This window comes from Manis javanica, chromosome 3 (assembly GCF_040802235.1).
Source record: "Manis javanica isolate MJ-LG chromosome 3, MJ_LKY, whole genome shotgun sequence".
Lineage (NCBI taxonomy): Eukaryota > Metazoa > Chordata > Mammalia > Pholidota > Manidae > Manis > Manis javanica.
Window position 1 is genome coordinate 234,634 of NC_133158.1, and position 18,697 is coordinate 253,330.

The following is an 18,697-nucleotide window of genomic DNA, read 5'->3' on the forward strand; positions in this document are numbered from 1 at the left end:
GGGCGCGAGGGCCCGGCTGCGAGGGGTGCGGGCGCGGCGCGCGGACCCGCCCTCGGGGGCCGCCGCGGCAGGTGCAGCGCGGGAGGGGCGGCGGCGGCTCTGATCCGCTCGGAGCTAATCCGCGCTGCGGCAACGCCTCCCTTCCGGCGCCCGCGGCGGCCCACGTGCCCTGGGTCCCCGCAGCGCAACGGTCCCTCGTCCGCGCCCGGGGGCACCCCGCCCTCCCGCGCGCGTCCCCGGCCCGCTGGCGAGTCGCGGCGCGGCACGCACGTTGCCACCGAAGCGCCTGTCTACGGCCTGATCTGTTACTGGCCCGCATGGCCGCACCGGGGGCCGCAGCCCCAGGAGACGCGGCCTCTGGGCGTTTGAGGTGCTGCCTTAGGGCGCTCCAGGGTGAGCGGGAGGAGCGCGGGCCCGCCTGCGGGGCTGCCCGCCAGGCCAGGGCCGGCCCCCGAGGCCCCTCAGGCTGCCCGAGCGCCGAGACCCTCTCGGCCCCGTCTCGTCGTGCCCACCGCGATCCCCCCCGGGACTGCAGGGCCGCAGGACGGCACCGAGGCACGGCGCCCGGCCGCCCCGGCCGCGGCCTCATGCACATGCCTGCGTCTTTCCCGGGCTGCGCGGCTCTGCGGACGGTTGCACCAGCCGCAGGGGCAGCTGCTCTGAGCAGAGGGCCGGCAGCGGCCCCGGGGAGCTTCCCAGGCCTGAGTCTCCCTGACCCCGGGCGGCGGCGGGCGGGGAACGGTGCTGGTGACGTGCCTACCTCCACCGTCCGCCAGTCGGGGGGGAAGGAGGGGCACGGGTGGGCCTCGGACGTTGAGGGCAGGACGACCACCCCTGGGTCTTTCACAGGAAAGGTCTGGATGAGGCCCTCTCCCACCTTTTAAATCACCTATGTCAACTGGTTTCTCACCTTGATATATTTTGTCAAATACCCACATTCTTTTAAGCTCAATTTTTGAATTAAGTACAGCAAGCATATGGCATGACAAACTCTGGTACCACTTCCGTCCTCCTGGGTTTAATCTGGGCCATTCAGGTTCACCCCATTCTCCCTGACAGACCTTGTCCGCGGTTTCAGGCGTGAGCACAGCACAAGCTGACCGGGTGGCATCTCCACAGGGTGGGAGCAGCTCGCCTAGGTAGTGGAGTGTCATGAAGGAGCAGGATTTGGCCTCAGCTGTGTGTGACCAGGGAGACTGAGTAATCTGAGGTTCGGACTTACGAAAGTGGTGACCACAGTGTAAAGTGAATGCAATACTTTTTCTGGGCACAAGGGCTGGGGTAGGCTCAGGAGGGGCAGATAGATATGGGAACTGGACAGAAGGACATTGACCTCCGTCAGAGTACACACCCATATCCCCACAGTCATGTCTGGTGCAGCTGGGCCCCAGGAAGCTTGGGGAGGCAAGGGCTTCTGCATGCCTCAAAGGTTCCTGCCGGGTTTGGCAGCCTGCCTCCAGCACGACGCACATTCCCGTGGCTGCAGCCTGCATCCCAGGCACAGCCTCTGGGTGAGCAGGGGGCTGCTGTCCGGGGCAGGAACTGCTCCGGCTCTCATGGCTAGGGGGACACTTCAGGAAGCAGCAGGGGCCTGGCTTTCCTCAGTAGTGACCACTAGCGTTTGGTGAGTTTCGAGTTTTCCTAGTGCTCCATCTAGTTTGCCTTATGCTTCACAACCATACTACAAGTATCTACAAATTCTCCAAATTTGCAGTGACACAGACCGTGCTAATTAAGTGGTGAGAGGATCTTGATTTCAAACCTTTCCATTTCAGCTTCTCAATTTCAGAAGAGGAATCAGTGTGTACAGGTGGGGCCTCACTTGGCAAAACTGAAGCCCTTGCTATCCCCACAAAGCCCCACTTCCACCTGTGCATTTGAGTCAATGAATCCATGCTACGAGCTCGTGAAAGAAGGCTACGCAGCAGTTGAGTCCGGACTCCTGTCCTCCCATCTGTCAGAAAGCATGTAGCACAGCCTCTCTCCTGCCAGTGCTGAGTAGACAGCCTGGGCTGCAGGGCAGTCTGTCAGCAGTGACCGTTTTTGGTGACGGATGCTGGGAAATGCACCTTCTTGCATGTTATCAGGAAGAAGGGGAGAGCCAAGGGGTGTCCTGAGTCCTTTGTGCCGACCACCATCTCCTCACCTTGGGGAGCTCTAGTCTGTTCCACAAGAGCTCTCACCCTAGAAAAAGTCTTCATGATCTGGAGACTGTTACCTTGTGTGGGCAGTGGATCTGCCACAAGATTGGAAAGGTCCCTGGATTTCATGACCCGAAGCCAAGTCAGCAGGGACAAAGCCACACTGCAGAAGCCAACAGTCGGCCTCAGGTGTGGAGCAACTAGGTTAATGGCCCGAGTCCTGCTGCTTCCAGGGCTACTGAAGAATGGGCAGAGTGGGACAAGGAATGCCAGTTTGGATGGCCGTGGGAGATCGGCAAGACCCCGGGCCAAACCCGTCACAGCCTGTCAGCCTGTGCACAGGGCTTACCACCTAAGCGCCACACGGCTTCCTAACCCCTCCTAGACTTGGTGGCCAGGACACCGTAGGTGGCAGACTGCTACAGAACCACAGCGAGAGGATTTGTCCTGGCTGTCCGGAGGTGGTGTCTGCTCTGTATCCAGGCTTGGCTGTTGTGCTGAGACCTGCAAGTGCTGCACCCTAAAGGTAGGTGGTGCTAAGGCAGCTGCCAGTGGGTCACTTGGCTCCTCTCCATGGTTTGGGCGAGCCTGGAAAGGCCTCTGCAGGCAGTAGAGAGGAAGGATGGCCGGCTAGGAGCAAGGAGGGGCCCAGACAAGGCTCCCCGCCACAGCCCCATGAGGGTCAGAAAAGGGTGGGGTGGTCCCAGAGCTGCTGGCTCCAAACAGTTTCGGAACCTAAAAGGCTGATTCACCACACCCTTTGGGTGGGGCAGTCTGGTCTGTTGTTTCAGGGACGATGGGCTCAAAGGTGCTTCCTAACAAGAGCGGCAGCAGGCCTAAACATGAGCCACAGGGGAACAGAGTTCTTGGGGGGGGGGGTGTTAACAGAGACCCAACCCTAAGGGTCCTGGGCCTGAAGGTGGGCAATGCCAACTTCCTCTGAGGAGGTACCTGGGCTCCCCATCCTGAAGGATGCTCGCCTCAGATGGGGAGAATGCATTGACAGGACCCAGGCCACCAGTGTCCGGGGAAGATGGCCCTCCACCAGGAGCACCTGGACAGCCACGCTCTGGGAACAGAGGAGGGCTTAATGTTAAAGTCATGGGTCGAGGGAGAGGAGGTTTTCTCAGGACTGGCATGTGTCCCCAGGAGAGGCTGATGATTCAGTTTCCTGAAACCTCAGGTCACCACAAACATCACGATGGAAATCATGGAAGAACGTCCTTTTCATACTGCACATGCCGCCCCCCCAGGAAGCTCCTGATTACACTGCTGCTTTTTCATCCCATGTGGCACTCTGAAACAATCCTATTTGTTGCCTACTTATGTTCTGGCATCCCCCACCCCACAATGTCAGTGGCCTGGAGTTCAGAGGTCTTGCCTACCTCATCCCTAATTACGGCTTCATCTCATGCAAGGGCAAACGCTCAGCACGCAGTAGGCCCTCCAGTACTTACTGGAATGATGGAACCGCCAGAACCGCAGACATCTTGCTGTTGTGCCATATGACTTTCTCAACCAGTGGTGCTCCAAGGGTGTGGCCCCCCGACCAGATACACCAGGACGCCCTGAATCTGCTAAAAACACACTTTAAGAACTCAACCCAGACCCACTGGATCAACTCAGAGGGTTGTATGCGAACAGTCCTGGGGGATGATCCTGACCTGTGCTCTAGTTGGAAAGTGCTGTGCTTAATGCATTTGGGGGAGCCGCTCTAAGGCTCTGAGGGACCCGTGGAAGCCTGGTCGGTCGTCATGTCCTCTTTTGCTCCAAGAAGAATCCATACGTTTATTAACCGGTCTTTGGTGAGTTCGGATCAGAGATTGACTCCTCTTCACCCCTGGGCACAGGAATCCTTGGGACGGGAACCCCGGCCGCTCCTGCACTTCACTGGAGGGAAGAGCCGGAGCAGGTCGCAGTGCACAGAAGCCCAGCTCACTTGTGTGAGGGCAACTCCCCCGCAGGGCAAGCAGACCCACCTCCTGTCCTGCACCGGGTCCTGCGCACCCCAAGGCAATGGCCCTCTGCACGGCGTCTGCACCTGGGAGCGCAATGCCTGTCCTTACATGTACTTCCTGAACCATCTCTCCTCAAGGCCCGCCTTTAGCTTGGGGCTGTCTGAACTGCATCCTGAAACACTCTCTAGCTCACCAAACATCATCATCTCGTGAGGTGCCTGGATGCCGGCCACCCTCTCCGGACAACTCCTTTCTTTGTGCTGGAAATAGATCAGAGGTAAGGCATGATCCACAGACACGTTGTGAAGGTGGCCAGTCCTCCAGGAAGCCCCGAGTAACTGCTGACCAGGACCAGGTGCAGCTGCACATTTAGGCCCTTTCCAGAACAGGTGAGCAGACTGGTGTACGAATGCAGAAATGGGACTAGAATCCAGGAAAGATGTTTCATTTATTCACTGAAAAGGAGGGAGACCAGGCCTTCTTCATCAATTTCCTCCCATCTCCCCAAACTCCATTTTTCCAAAATAACATGAGAAACACGTTTGTACAAAAACCACATATTATTAGCCCCTCACAAAATTGGGTGGCTGTATTACAAAAACAAAACCAGATGTAAAACATGAAAAGAAAAAGTTGCCACTTGTTCTGAAATGTAACAGTGTTAAGAATTCGGGTATTCTGTAGAATCATTACCAGCATAGTAAAAATATTTCCACCTGGACCTTTTAAATTTTTAAGTGATCACTTTAAAGACCTGAGGTTACGAGGGACCACAGTATGAACCAGAATTCCATGTCCTTCTAAGACCCCGGGGAGGAAGGTAAGTGTTCGGGAATGAGTCTCTTTTTTGCCAAGGCTGATGGGAACTAGGAAAACCCTGGCCACTACCGAAAGGCGCTGGGGTCTTTCTAGGAGGCAAATGCATTGGAACTAAACTGTAATGGGAACAGCTCGTTTCTTCTCCAAGAGTCCAGAGCAAACACACAAAGGACAAGGTCTCCTTGGTTTCAGGGTCCTGGAGGTGGCCAGGCCACTTGGTTACAAGTAACTCCTGAGGGTTTGAAAGGCAAATCTTAGTTATGGTTTTTATTTTTTTTGCTGATATTAAAGAAAAAAGTTCTAAGGTGTTTTACAACCCCCCCCCAATAAAGCTTTATAGAATATATAGAAAGATACCCAAAGGTGTCCCACTCTGCACCCTAAAAGAAACCATCACTTGTGAGTGTGAAGTGCCAGGCTCCACAAGGACACCTTTCCCCACCCACGGGGGAGGGGGGGGAGGGCAAGAGCAGCAGCCAGGAACTCTCTGCCACTCATCAGCAGGGGTGCAAAGGAAGTGGCTCAAATTAAGGCATTTTCGTGGCTCTTCTTCCGGAATGCATTCTGACCCCCCAACCCACCCAGTCTGGGCACCCCAGCCCTTAACATGTGACGCTCTGATTGCTGAGTGCGTCTGCCTGTGCACCTCCCTGACAACCCTGTGGTGGCTGGAGTGAGATCTCAGAAGCAGGGGGCAGCTTCCCTTCTCCCCGGGGAAGCCCCACTTCTCCAGTCCCATCTCAAACCAAGGTACCGCTTCACCAGACTCAACTCACCCTGGCTACTGCAAGAGGTAGTTTGGGGACCTGCACCCCCAGCCATTCTAACCAAGTTCCAAAACGAGCTAAGAAATGTTTAACACTATCTACCCTTTTTTTTTCTTTCATTTTGAATATTTTTTAAAGAGGAAGAAAAAAGAATACACACAAAGCAGTGAGCAGTGGGCTGGATTCATCGGTGGCCATTGCCCTAGACGTCCTTGGCTAGTCTTGGGAACCAAGGAGTCCATCCCCAAATCCAAGACCTCAGAGAAACAAAACACCCACCTGCATAGGAAACCAGACCCAGGGGGCCCATGCTCTCCCCTGCCAGGTCCTAACGGGGTTCGTTCTGCCAGGCAGCAGGGAGGCCTGCAGTCCTCCCTTGGGTTGTAAGAGCAACGGGGCACCTCTCTCTGTCTCTGTTAGTTTCGGTGCACCCGTGTGTGGCGGGTCTTATGAAATGTCATCAGCACCACTCTCAGCTCCGCTAAGAATGAGGTCACTTAGAAGGCCTATGGTGTGTCCCCTCTGGCTGTCCCTCTGCCCACCACCATTTCTTAGTTCCTATTAACTTAGAATGCTCTCCTTTAAAGCAGTAATGACTCCCACCCCACAAAAATGAAAGATTATGGTATTTATCCCCAGAAGCGTAAGACAAGGGGGAAACTTCAAGACAGCAGAAACAGGGCACAGCAGGCTAATGCTGACAGGGCCTGTGGGCGGGCGGGAGATGCAGTGCTGTGATTCTTAGGACGACCAGGGCACACTGTGCCTGCAGGCTTCCCTCTGAGTGTTTGTGGAGGACCTGACAGAGGTGCGGAGTACGGGGGGTGGTGAGAGGGCTGGGAGGTACAGGAGGCGTGCTGGGGCCATGAGAAGAAAGGTCCTGGAGGAAACCCAAGGACGTCTTGCCATCCCCACTCCAGCTGGCGGTGCTGGGCACGGATGTTCCCTGCATCTCCCCGGCTAGGGCGCGGCCGAGGCTGCTGGGCCCGGAGCAGGAGGCGGAGGGACTCCATCTGCAGGGGGTGGAGGCGGCGGCGGCTGCGGCGGGGGATCTGAAAACACATCCAAGAGCAACTTGTCACTGCTGGAAACCCAAGGGGCTCGGGGACACGCCCCTCAGAGAAACATGGCGACGCGGGAAGCAGCCAGGCCAGCCGGCCTGTCAGAACCAGGTCAGGTCGTGGTTCATGCGCCTCCCCATCCAGGTGGCTGGGGGTGGGGGTGGGGGGACTGTCCCGCCCCTGAGCAAGGCCCACCCCTTCCAAGAATCACTCCAGACCTTTTCAGAACTTAAGTTATATTTTGCTTTTATTGTGTTATGAGGTTCTCTCTGCTAATTTTATTTCTTCAGTTAAACGATAAGCGCCTTCCTGGGCAAGCTCAGTCCTCTTCTCTTTCAGCGCCTGGCCTAGCTGGGCACAGAACAGATTGTCAGTGACTTCGTGCTGATTAACTCTCTCCACCAAGGCCAGAGAGCTTCACTCGAGGCAGCTGCTGACAAGCTGGACAGTCCTGGGAGGCCCCACAGCTCCTGAACTGCAGTCCTCGGATTTTTGGCCAAAACTAGGTCAGGTCCTGAAGGGAACAGTTAGTATGAGTGTCTGGGGCGCTTGCCTATTTTGGCATCAGCTGCCATGGCGTACAAAGGAGCCCTAGTGATCATTTGATCCAGGTTTTTTTAAATCTCTTGATTTTGCCAGAAATGAAAACACATGAAACAGACTAATCACAGTGCAGCCTGCTTACCAGTCGGCTCACAGCCCCCCACCCCGGGGTCCACCAAACCATGGAGGACCCTGGAGCCCATGGCCAGACCCCAGCCTCCTCTCTCATGGGAACGCTGAGGCTGCCGGAAATGTGAGCCCCGCTGGTGTGCAGAACGTCTGGAACCCTCCCCTGTGACAGGTGCTCCCAAGGGCCCCTCAGGATGGATCCCTGCAGGCACAGGCCACAGGGTCAGCGGTTTGGGACAGTGGTAAAGACCCCTGATGCCATCCCTGTGCCAGGGACCGCAAGCTGGCATGTCTGGGTGCCCGTAAGGGGGTAAGGCAAGCATTTTCCTGCCAAAGAAGAGAGAGCACTATTCTCTAACTGCTGACCATGACTCAACCACTTTCTTCTGTTGTGGGGATGTTATACACCAGCTCAACCTTGGTCTTTCTCCTGTGCACCCACTCTGTCCCAGCCCCCGAGGTCCAGATGGACAGGACACATGCCTGTCTGTGCAGCCTGCCTCTGGGCCCTGGAAGTCCACCAGGGCCCTACAGTGCACTTCACAGTTTCATGGAGCTGTTGCTAAATTTTCTTCTACTTATTCTCCACTGGTGAATTTCTCGGATCTGCCAGCTGAAGCTCCCGGAGGCCAGGCGTCCCTAAGAGCCCTAGCTCCACTGTGAACAGAGGCGAGCCCCTTGGCACACACTAGGACTTCTAAATGAGCCCAGAGTCATTTCAGGATCACTCTCATGGGGAAGGTCTGGGACTAATGGGCAGGCCAGAACCCTGAAGCCACACTCTGGGGGCCAGAGACGACCTGGCTGTGCACACGCTGTCGGGCAGACACTGCTTGGCCACAGCTGTGCCTTCTCCACTGAGCCTGCTGTGACCGCCTTTCTGTGTCAGCATAGCCCCTGCACACTCCTTCTTTCACCTCAGCAGAGTGGCTACAAGAAACCTAAACCCGTTAGGGTTGGTCCTGCCCTAAACCCATTTCTGTTCTTTTCTTTATACCCACCAGTTTTGAACCCTCTATCTACAAAACGTTCCTGTAGGGAAAACCAGGAACTCCGCATGCCTACCAAGACTCAGACCGGACAGGCTCAGCTGGCAGCGGGAAACCAGAGTCCTTCTGGCAGGCCTGCAGACGAATGCCGTGGCACCAGAGCCTGTGTGTAGCCGCCCGCCAGGAGTACTGAAGAGTCCTGGACACAAACCCGACTTCTGGGCCCCAGTACAGGCCGCACTGCCCATGGGACCCCAGAGTGGACAGTGCCAAGCCTCCCTCCCCCACCGGCAGCCCTCCCAGGGGCCTGGGAGAATGCAGCTCCACCGTGTACTTACACATGCCATTAGGTGCTGTGAGGGGTCCCCGGGGCCCCAGGATGTTTCCTGGCAGTGGCGGCATCCCAGGAGGTGTAGGGATGCTCCCAGTGGGGTGGATGTTGGCTGCAACAGTGGGAACCATGCGGCCTGGCAAGGGCTGCCCAGACATCATGGGCCCTGGGCCGGGCATCTGGCCTGTGGGGGAATCCAAAGTACGAAGGTGAGCATGCCGGCAAGAGGAAGAGAACTCAGGACTCAGACTGCCGAGCCCAGGCGCCGTGAGGGAAGGCGACGCAAAGGGTGAGGCCCGGTCCTCTGAAGGACATCAAGTGCCCATGGCAATGATCTGTGATAAGCTCTGTATCTTCTAATTTTTGAATTAATTTTCAACTCTGGAGGAGGAGGATAGTGGGGCAGGTCTGTGGAGTGAACGGCCACCCTAGGCCCCAGCACAGGCAGGTCTGCAGGTGTGAGGACAAAACAGGTGCCCTGTAAGCAAGCGGCCATTCTGGTTAGTTGGGTAAACAGCAGGCTGGCAGGTATCTTCCCACGGGTACAAAGTGCTGCACACATGGAACAGAGAGGGGGACTCCAATAGCAACTCACCGCACAGGGGAGGGACCCCGGCTCAGCCGAGGCTGAAAGCCACACAGCCTTTGTGGGGAGGTATGTCTGAGGGGGTCATGGCCACCACCAAGAAATGAAGAACAGATTCTTAAGAGCAGATCCCCAATAAGCATGGATCCTGACTGGAGCCCCCAAGTCCTGTTCACAAAGACTCTGCTGTGACCCTTGCTATGATGCCTGCCCCCGCCAAGAACTAGCCAGCCAGCCTCTTCTCCTCCTATTTTGAAATTTATGAACGAGCCATAAGACAGTAAAATGCTTCTTGTGCACAGGTTCACACTGCTTAGAACCCTCAGCACCACCACTCAACTCTGCCATGTGGCTGCAGACAGTCCTATGTGATAAGGCAAACCGGTGTGGCTGTGTCCTAGTAAATGTTGCTTATGGGCTCTGGAATGTGAATTTCACAACATTTCACATGACATAAACCTCCATCTTATGAGTTCCCCCAACCACTTAAGCTGTAAAAACTATTATTAGCCCATGGTCCATACAGAAACAGGAGATGAGACAGATTTGGCCCCAGGCTGTAAAGTGCCAGGCCTGCACTAGATAGGACGGTTCTTAAGCTCAGTGGTTGGCTGTTTGGCTTGGTTTTAAAGAGCTCAAAGGAGAACAGGGCATAAACTAAGGCTGAAGCTCCAACATAAGGGCAACTTAATATTCTTTACAGACTAAGAAAACAGAATCTATGCAGCTTTTTCTTTTAAAGAATCTAGTAACTTTAATATCTATGTGAGGTCAAGGCGTGAAACTGAATATAGGTTTCTAGACACAGTTCTGAGACAGCTGGAATCAAGAATGCTTGAGGTATAGTCCTGGAAATGTGGGGAGAAGGGCCTCTTGGTAAGACACACAGAGCAGCTATAGATGCCCAGGAAATCTGTCAGAAGGTGCTCAGAAAGGCTCAAGAGTCTCAGGCCACACACCATCTCCTTCCAGTGTCTGTTCCCCAGACCAAGACCCAGGGGGAGGAGTCTGCACTACAAGGGTATCAATAAGGACAACCCCATGGATGCACATGACTCAGGTGTACAAGCGGCCCGCTGTTTTGGGGGGACATTTTTAAAGGCATCATACACAACATTATGCCCCTAGGCAAACAGGACAGCAGCCTCGGGCCAACCTCTGTGATCAGTAATGCGATCACCTGACGCAGGATGGACAGCTCCCCGCCAACACACACACCTTAGCTACCCTCTGAGATGGTACCTGCGCCAAGATGGCGCTAGGGCAAAGCTGGCCAGTGTGCGAGGACCTGCCAGTCCAGGGAGGGCCACAGGCAGTGCACAGGGCCCTCAGCATTGAAGGGTGGGGCACACACATGGGTGACAGGCACCCTGAGGGAAGGCAACGCAAAGGGTGAGCCCAAGAAACTGCTGCCCCCAGTGGATCAAGACAAGCTTGTGAACACCTACGAGCGAGGCAGAGGAGCAGGGGCGGCCTCGGCACACCACCCTATGCACAGGGCCTCGCTGAGTCAGCCACGCAAGATCGCAATGTGAACGCTGCCCCTGTGTCCGAGTCACTTCCATGTGACATTTGCATGCTGGCCAACCCCCGAGGAAGCTGCATTTCATGGAGAGGCACAGGCTCTGTGAGGTGGAAGACGTGCTTGGGTCACAGCCCAGCTGTGCAGCTTTATCTGACTGACATGCTTCAAGCACGGAGGCTGCGTGAGTCGTGCACTCAGCAGGGCGGGGGACGGAACAGTGAGGCTACAGGGGACTCAGCGGAAGGTCGTGGAGAACGGAGGGCACGGGACCCATGTGTGTGACGGAAAGCTTTAAGGGACCAGGAGTCGGGTCCCAGCACAGAGAAAAGGAACTTTGGCAGAGAAGCAGGATGTGTGCGGGCAGGAGGCAGGGGTGGTAACGGGAGGAACCTGGGAGCGGGGGAGAGAGCACAGAGGGAGAGAACCCGTGGGGCCTGGGCGGGGGCAGTGAGGGGCAGGTGGAGGAAGGCTCTGCGCTGGGAAAGCCTCGCACAGGCAGCCTGGAGCGGAACACCCTGGGGCAGAGACAAGGCGCACAACCCAGGCCTCCCTTTTCTAAGAATCAGCACCATCCTCCGAAAGGCTGTCGAGGAGGCACTGCTGGCCTGAAGGAGCCTCTCCCAGCCCATTTGGAGGCCCTGTTGCTCCACCCCCACCCCCCACCGGGCCACAGGAAGAGCAGGGATCTGCTTCACACTCCCCCACAACCCCAGCTGGTGACCCTCTGCTGGTCATGCAGCGGTGTGACGGGAAGGCAGGTGGCCCACACCTCCACAAGTCTACCTGGAGGGAAAAGCCTGTCTGTCAGTGGGTACAGGCTGCATACCAGCCCAGCGCAAACAGGCCTTGAGCAGGCTGGGAAGGCCTTCTGCCGGCCCTTCTCGGGTCTCTCCCCTGAAACTGACAGGTGGTGACGCCTCCTTTATGAGGAGCCAGGAGAGCTCTGCAAGCTGGGGGGTAGAGCTGGGCAGGGGCGTGCTGCCCGAGGCAGGTCACGTGGCAGTTCAGCCTCAGCCCTCTCGCCTTCAGCAGTATGGTGGGCGGGGGGTCCACGCTTCCACCTACCGAGAGGTGTGGGCTGCCCGACCGCTGGCTGAGCGGCAGGCATGCCTGTGTGCAGCCTCCTCAGGGAGCGCCCGGGTGCTCCGGCCGGAAGCAGTGTGGCGCTGTGCACGGCCCGACCGTGAGCAGAGGGGCCCTCAGGGCTCTGAGCCCATGTCCTGAGGCTGCACAGTGTAAGCTGACAGCTGCGCACCTCTGCTGACCCGCCTTCCGTCTGCCCGGGGAGACTGGTCATGAGCTCCGGGGCCTCACCACGGCGCTGGCCCCTCCAGCATGCGGTGAGGCAGAGCGAGCACTCTCTCAGGGGAGTAGGGCTTCTTCACGGCCACAGAACCGCTAAGCGGGCCAGACCCAGACCTCCTGACTCCGAATCCAGTTCTCCTACCACACTGTGCGCAGATGAAATCACTCATGTGAAAGCACTTAATATACGCAAGAAAAAAACCCAAGGTGTATACTTCAATCCTAGGCACATGTTTCTTCCTTACTGAACAAAATGAAGGGTGTGTGTGTGCCTTCCCTGACAAAAATATCAGGCATTTCTTTCCTACCAGAGACGGTGAAAGGGGTGGAAGAGAGACAGACAGACAGGAAGGGAGACAAGGCTTCAAAGTGGCACCATCAAAGCATGAACCGGTGGGGTGTGACCTACAGACAAGCTTATCTTTTTTTTTAAACAGGTTATCTGAAGATTGAAAAATGGAAAGGTTTGCTAAAATTAGTTTTAGCCTACTGGAAAAACCCCTCACACTCTCAGATTTTGTTACTAAAATGTTATGCTCAACATGCCTAGTAGAATATTATTCAAGGATTTTATTTCTATTCTTTGGGATGGGAACGGGAGGCAAGTGGGAAAAGAATCTGACAGGAGGAAAGGAAACCTGTGAATGTCCAGCCTTGAGCACGTTCATTGCTCGGTTTGCAACGTCCACAGCACATCCTCTGGCTGAGTGCCCCACCGAACAGTAACACAATCAGGCCAAGAGTGGGTAGCCCAGCCTCCCCTCAGTGGCTCCCCAGCTTCGGGGGCACCTGCCACAGGGCCCTCGTCCGGCGGGGACTGGGCCCTTGCTCTTCTCTTGGTGAGGGTGGCCTGCCTCTCCGGGGAGCTGCGTGACAGGATGTTATCACAGGACGTAAGCAAGACCCAAGGCCCCTCACATGATAAAGACTTAACTGACTGACGGGCCCTTCTTCTGCCTCTCCAGTGTGCGCTGTGAGCCCGGGGTGCACTGAGAAGTGAGACTAACTGTAATCTTTCCCTGACACTATTTCCCATGGGCAGGGCCATGTAAGTGGGTCTAACTCGTGGGCTTGAAGGCCAAGTACCTAATGACTTGGCTGAAATTTCCTTTAACAACCAGTATTTCACTATGATGCAAAATGTTCTAATCATATCATGAAAATGTCATGTCTGCCATGCCTGACTTCTCGAGTCAGATCAATTTCTATTCTGATTTTTTTAGGTACTTCTAAAAAGTCTTACACTATTAATAGTAAGATGTACTTTTACCTCTGCTTTCCATACACAAAGGCAATCCCCCTGCTGCCAACAAAGGCAGATCATTCCAGATCCACAAGGCATGACCTTGAGACTGCCCAGGGAAAGCAGAGTCCACACTGTCTTATGTACTAGATCTTCACCATTTGCTTTTGACTCAGCTCACCAATGGGTGATCTTCCTTTAGACATGTGCTAGTGCCCCGGAGTGCTGGCACCTCACCTCCCAGGAGACCCCAAGAAGAGAGGTGCCCTCCTTGCTTGGTCAGCAGCACCACCAGGACACGTCCAAGAGCAGCAGCCACCAACGAGGCCCTCTCCTTCCTGGACCCCATGGCCCAGGGTGTGACGAGAGGTGGCTGCTATTGTGGGCATTCATCTTGTGCCACCTGGGTGGCAGTCTTCCAGGAAGAACAAGTAAGGCTTTGGGGGAATCACCTCGTGAAATCACACTGTAGCACAGCTTACATGAGAAGTGAAACGCAATGCTGTATATTTCATAAAAATGAGCAAAAGCAAAGGCTAGTATAAAGACGGACATGGCCACCTCATTTCCACGTGCCCACCAATCGCACCAGAAGCATGCCGTACCCTCTGTGTTTCATAAACATGGATAATCCTTTGTTCTCTTGTTTGGTAGGAACAAGTCACCTTGGACACTATTTCAGAGACAGGAACAACTATAAAAAGCTGGAGTTTCCAGGCAGTTAGGAGCAGGAACACACAGAGCCGCGGAAGAGAGCGGCCCGCAGACAGTACCCTGTCCGAAATACACACGTGTGAATGAACCGAGTGCAGAGGCACAAACCACACAGAAGGCACAGCTGTCAGTTCACAGGAGCCACCGGTGCCCAGCCCATACACCTGACAGCCTAGCAGACTCATGACAGCGAGCTGGTATTCTAATGCGCTCTAGCATTACCTGCAGCCCAGTTCTATGGAGAAAAGGTTACATGTGATCTATACAATCATATGAGCTCTAAAAATCTGAGAGCTGGACAAATTGAGCTCCCATTGACGAATTTATCTGACCTTCTTCTCACTTCTCTTCCGACCTTGCTGCCTCTCCCTAGGCACGTTTCCTCTTCCTTCACACACCACAAATTTCAGCCAAATACCAAAAGCTAGATGACTGACCTGGTGACGATCCTCAGCTTCTAACTGAAATGCTATAGCACGTTAACTTTTCTAGAACTTAGGCAACAGTAGTTGTTGAAACTGGGTCCTCAAAGTTCACTATACTATTCTTTTTGTGTGTTTACCCTTCAAAACTTCTGCAAGGTAAAAAATAAAAATAAAAACAAACGATCCAAGGATGACTTTTTCAGGTGCTCTGAGATGTACGGGCCACTGGGAGGCGTCCTGCCCAGAGGACCCGGGGAGTGCGGCAGGCATGTGTGCCGGTGGCTGCAGAACCAGCTCCTACTTGCTTCTGATTTCCTGGACAAGGCGCCTTCTGAATGGTCGAGTCAGAAACCGCCAATGGTGCAGCTGGTCCCCAGCCTCACCTGTGAGCAGAGCCATCCCCTTACCTGGCTGGGGGGGGTGAGGCGGTGGCATCTGGTGGTGCAGCAGAGGGTAGGGGGGTGGCATCACGCCGGGCGGCCCCGAGTGCTGATGCACCTGCTGAGGGGTCTGCCCGTGCTGCTGCTCCATCTGCTGTCGAGCCCGCAGCTCAGCGTATTTCAGCTGCTCCATGTGGAAGTTCTGACGTTCCGTGAGTAACTGCTGCCTCTGCTGCTCTAGCTGTAGGAAAGGGGACGAGAAATGACACCATGAGCGGCTCCCACACACGGATCACACTCAGGACACGTCCACCAGGCTGCCCGAACACCCAAGGACGGCGCTGTTCCGTGAGTGCACATTTCCCCAAGGCACTGAGGTCAAAGCTTTCTCGGCATTAATCATAGGGCTGGCCTTCCCTGGCTGGTGGCCCTTTGTGCAATCTGGCCACTGTTCTCTGGGCCCACGCAGGACACATGTTCCCCTCGCTGTGCGGCAGTTTCCACGACTGCCTCAGGCTCCCAGTTAAACAGGCCTCTCCTGTCCCTTTAACAGCCACCTGGCCTCCCCTGTGCACGCTCCTCTTGGATGTGATCTTGGGTCACTATCTGGAATGTGATGCCACGGGCAGGTTAAATGCTGTGGGTCAGGGCACGTGGCCTCAGCTGCAAAGATACACACTTTTCTTTGTGGACAGTGGCAGTGCCACTGTAAATTTTAGCTCTCAAGTACCCAAAATCATACGGGATGACACATTCACACTGTATTTTAGATGGCAAAATATAAATCTGCATGAATCTTGGTTTGAAGGATATAAGCATTTAAATATTCAAGATAGTTTTTCTGGACCCAAATTAAAATAGAGAGGAGTAAGTTATTTTATGTGCCAGGAAATTCAGGAACCATATGCCTCACAATAGTTCAAAGAATAGAACCCATCTCAAATGGTATCAAAATCAACTGAATTCAGGGCTGAAAAATCAACTTTGACATGAAGGAAAATATAAATCCAGATTTCTGGAAGCAAGAGCATGAAGCCCCAAAGCAGGGCCCATCGATCTGTTTCTCTTCAATCATGTTCTATTCAGCCACTGTCAACAGAAAAATCTGAACCACTAGGAGGCATTTTCCAGACCTGTGCTGCCCACAGACACAACAGGCCACTGAGCACTAGAAATGTGGCTCATTTACACAGAGACTGTTGTGAACTACACATGCAATTTGGAGACTTTTATGAAAGAAAATAATTTTTCATATTGATTACATGCTGAAGCAGTATTTTGTATATGTTGGATTAAATTAAAATTATTGCAATTTCATCTACTTTTAAAATGTGGCTACTAGAAAATTTTAAACTACACATACGGCTCACACTTTATTTCTGTTAAATAGCACTATTCCAAGGCATTTACTAGGTTAAGGAAATAGAGCATTTTGGCTTCCAGAAGCAACCAGCTCTAAGGTAAATACTGCTACATCCTCTCATTAGCAAAAGCAGACGGGCTATGTGGGCTCTTAGCAGAGAGCTGCTCGGGCCGAAGTCCCCACTGGTTGTCAGAAGCAGCAGCTAGGGGACGTCTGTGGCTGGCTGGCAGGCAGGAAGACAGGCCCTGGGCCCAGAGCGGGGCAGGGAGGAGGAGGTGCATGGGTGTCAAGCCAGCCGGCTCGCGGCCTCCAGGGAGGGGAGGCTTGGTGCATGCTACCACGGTGCCAACAGATGGGCAGAGGCTCTGTGAGCTCTAGGGAGGGTGACCAAGGAGGCAGAGCCGGCCTGCCCCATCTGCCTGACGAGCAGAGAGCTGTAGAAGTAAACAGCAGAAGAACCCTCAATGAACTAATGTGCAGAGAGGGCAGACAGATGAGAGGAACCTGAAGTTTCTGAGTGGGGCTCCCAGGTCTGGCTTTCTTCTAACCATTCACTCCAGGGATTTTAGGGCTTTGCTGAGGTCAGACTTAAGAGGCTGCCAGCAAAGGGCCTCCTACCTGTGTTCTTGTTGAGCTACTACTGGCCGGGACCACCTGGATGAAGCTGTGCAGTCATGTAGGAACTACAAAATTCAGGGCAAGACGTGCTTTATAAAGCAGCTCACCGTCACTCTTTCCCTAAGGAGATTTGAGTCTCTGCCTTACCAGTCTCACTGGCTTTTACCAAACCAGCCTTTCTTTGGGAGCTGAGCTCAGTATCAAAGAATTAACTTTGGAAACAAAAATTTCCCAATTTTCCTTGCCTACAAGTGAATTAATTTCACTTACACTATTTTGTCCTGAGCTTCATTTGTCATTTCATAATATAAGAGATAATTAAAACAGTCATTAGCATAATTAAAAGAGCCGAGTGTAGGTTCCACTCTGATGTGGGGGTGAAAGGTTCCCTGAGGGAGGCCACTTCTCCCTGGGCACAGGCAGCAGAGCTGACGGTCACATCCTGGCCCTCTCAGGCCACAGACCCTTCACTGTCACTAAATCCAACAGGGCTGCACTCACCTCTGTGGCCATCAGAAGGGATGTGGACTGGGAGCTTCCGAGGAGAGTCTGACAGGACTGAGCACATTTTAAATGCACTCAACTAATGGCCAAGTGACCGACCCTACCCCTGGAATTCGGTCCTAGGGAACTATGTATGTGTGTATCAGGACATTCAAGTACTCTTTCTGATGTACAGTTATGTCAGAGATATACTACAAAAAATACGGTGACAATGTTTATAACATGATCCCACTTGTATTTCAAAAACTTTTCTGTCCATGTATAACCTGTCATACACACACTGAAAATGTTCTTGAAGACCAGACTATTAACAGTGATTTGTTCCTACGAATGAAATTGAGGGTAGGAGAGAGTTTCTAACTTATTTATTACTTTATCATTGAATACTTTTTCATCACACATCATCTTTGTAGTGAAAAAAACAACATACTAAAAACTGCCCAAGTTAAATGCCACAGATACCTTAATTTTCTTCTCTTTTTCCATTTCCTAGGACTATGGATAAAGTTACAATAGCTAAACCACACAGTGTAAATTAGTCACACAAATAAGGTGTTAATTAAATCTGTTCACGTTCTTCCATGGCTCCAATTTGGCTCTAGGGAGCCCAGTTTCAGACAAAGCTGCTTGTAGCCCTGGCTCCAGAGACACAGCCTCCCCCATTCAAACGCTGCCTGCCCCCCTGCACGCCTGCACTGTGTGAGTATAAAGCAACCGAGTCCAGGCAGAACCTGAACACAGCAGAGCACTTTTCTAACCAAGATGCCCAACGTGGACAGCTGCACGGACCACGGAAGTTCACACAGCCCTCTCCCAGCTCATCTGCATAGCGGGGCAGATCAAAGAGGGGGCCACAAAGTCCATCTGTTTGGCCCAGGGCGAGGTGTCAGCTGAGGCCAGGGGCTCCAGAACTTAAGTCAATCATCACACCTTCCCAGGAAACGTTTGGGGTCAGAAACCAGACATCCACTTAGGAAAACCAAGTCCAAAACAGACACATCCATTCCTCCTCGCTCCCGCGGGACAGAAGAACACAACTGCATTTGCTGCTCCCACGTGTGCTTCTGAGGGCAGAACCCCCAGGGCGGGGGTGCTGGGACCACCACTCTGTTCCTGCTGCCATGTGCTGGCTTCACAAGGCCATGTCTTTGATTCAGACCGATGCTGCTACTGGACGCAGCTGTCCAAATCTTCAACAAAGCTACAGTCACAGAACAGTGCATGTCTAGCACCAGACTCACTTACGCGACAGGCAGCAGGGATGAATTACTACAGTACATGGGAAATGAGGCGGTT

The 18,697-nt window shown here is 53.9% G+C and overlaps 1 protein-coding gene across 9 annotated transcripts in view; it reads right to left on the reverse strand.

Annotated features, from left to right (window-relative positions):
* Positions 1–4,528: 4,528 nt before the first annotated feature.
* The window catches only part of SMARCC1 (SWI/SNF related BAF chromatin remodeling complex subunit C1), a 170,607-nt gene continuing 156,438 nt past the window's right edge, over positions 4,529–18,697 (reverse strand). For 7 of the 9 annotated variants that reach the window (XM_073230539.1, XM_073230538.1, XM_073230535.1 and 4 more), the window contains 3 exons: positions 14,944–15,157; positions 8,746–8,922; positions 4,529–6,737 (listed from right to left, as the gene is read on the reverse strand). In XM_073230539.1, the coding sequence (XP_073086640.1) occupies positions 6,646–6,737; positions 8,746–8,922; positions 14,944–15,157 (483 nt within the window). In that variant the 3' untranslated portion in view covers positions 4,529–6,645. Of the gene's footprint in view, positions 6,738–6,975; positions 7,261–8,745; positions 8,923–14,943; positions 15,158–18,697 lie in introns of those variants that run through there. The other 2 variants (XM_073230533.1, XM_073230536.1) reach the window with 2 other exon arrangements.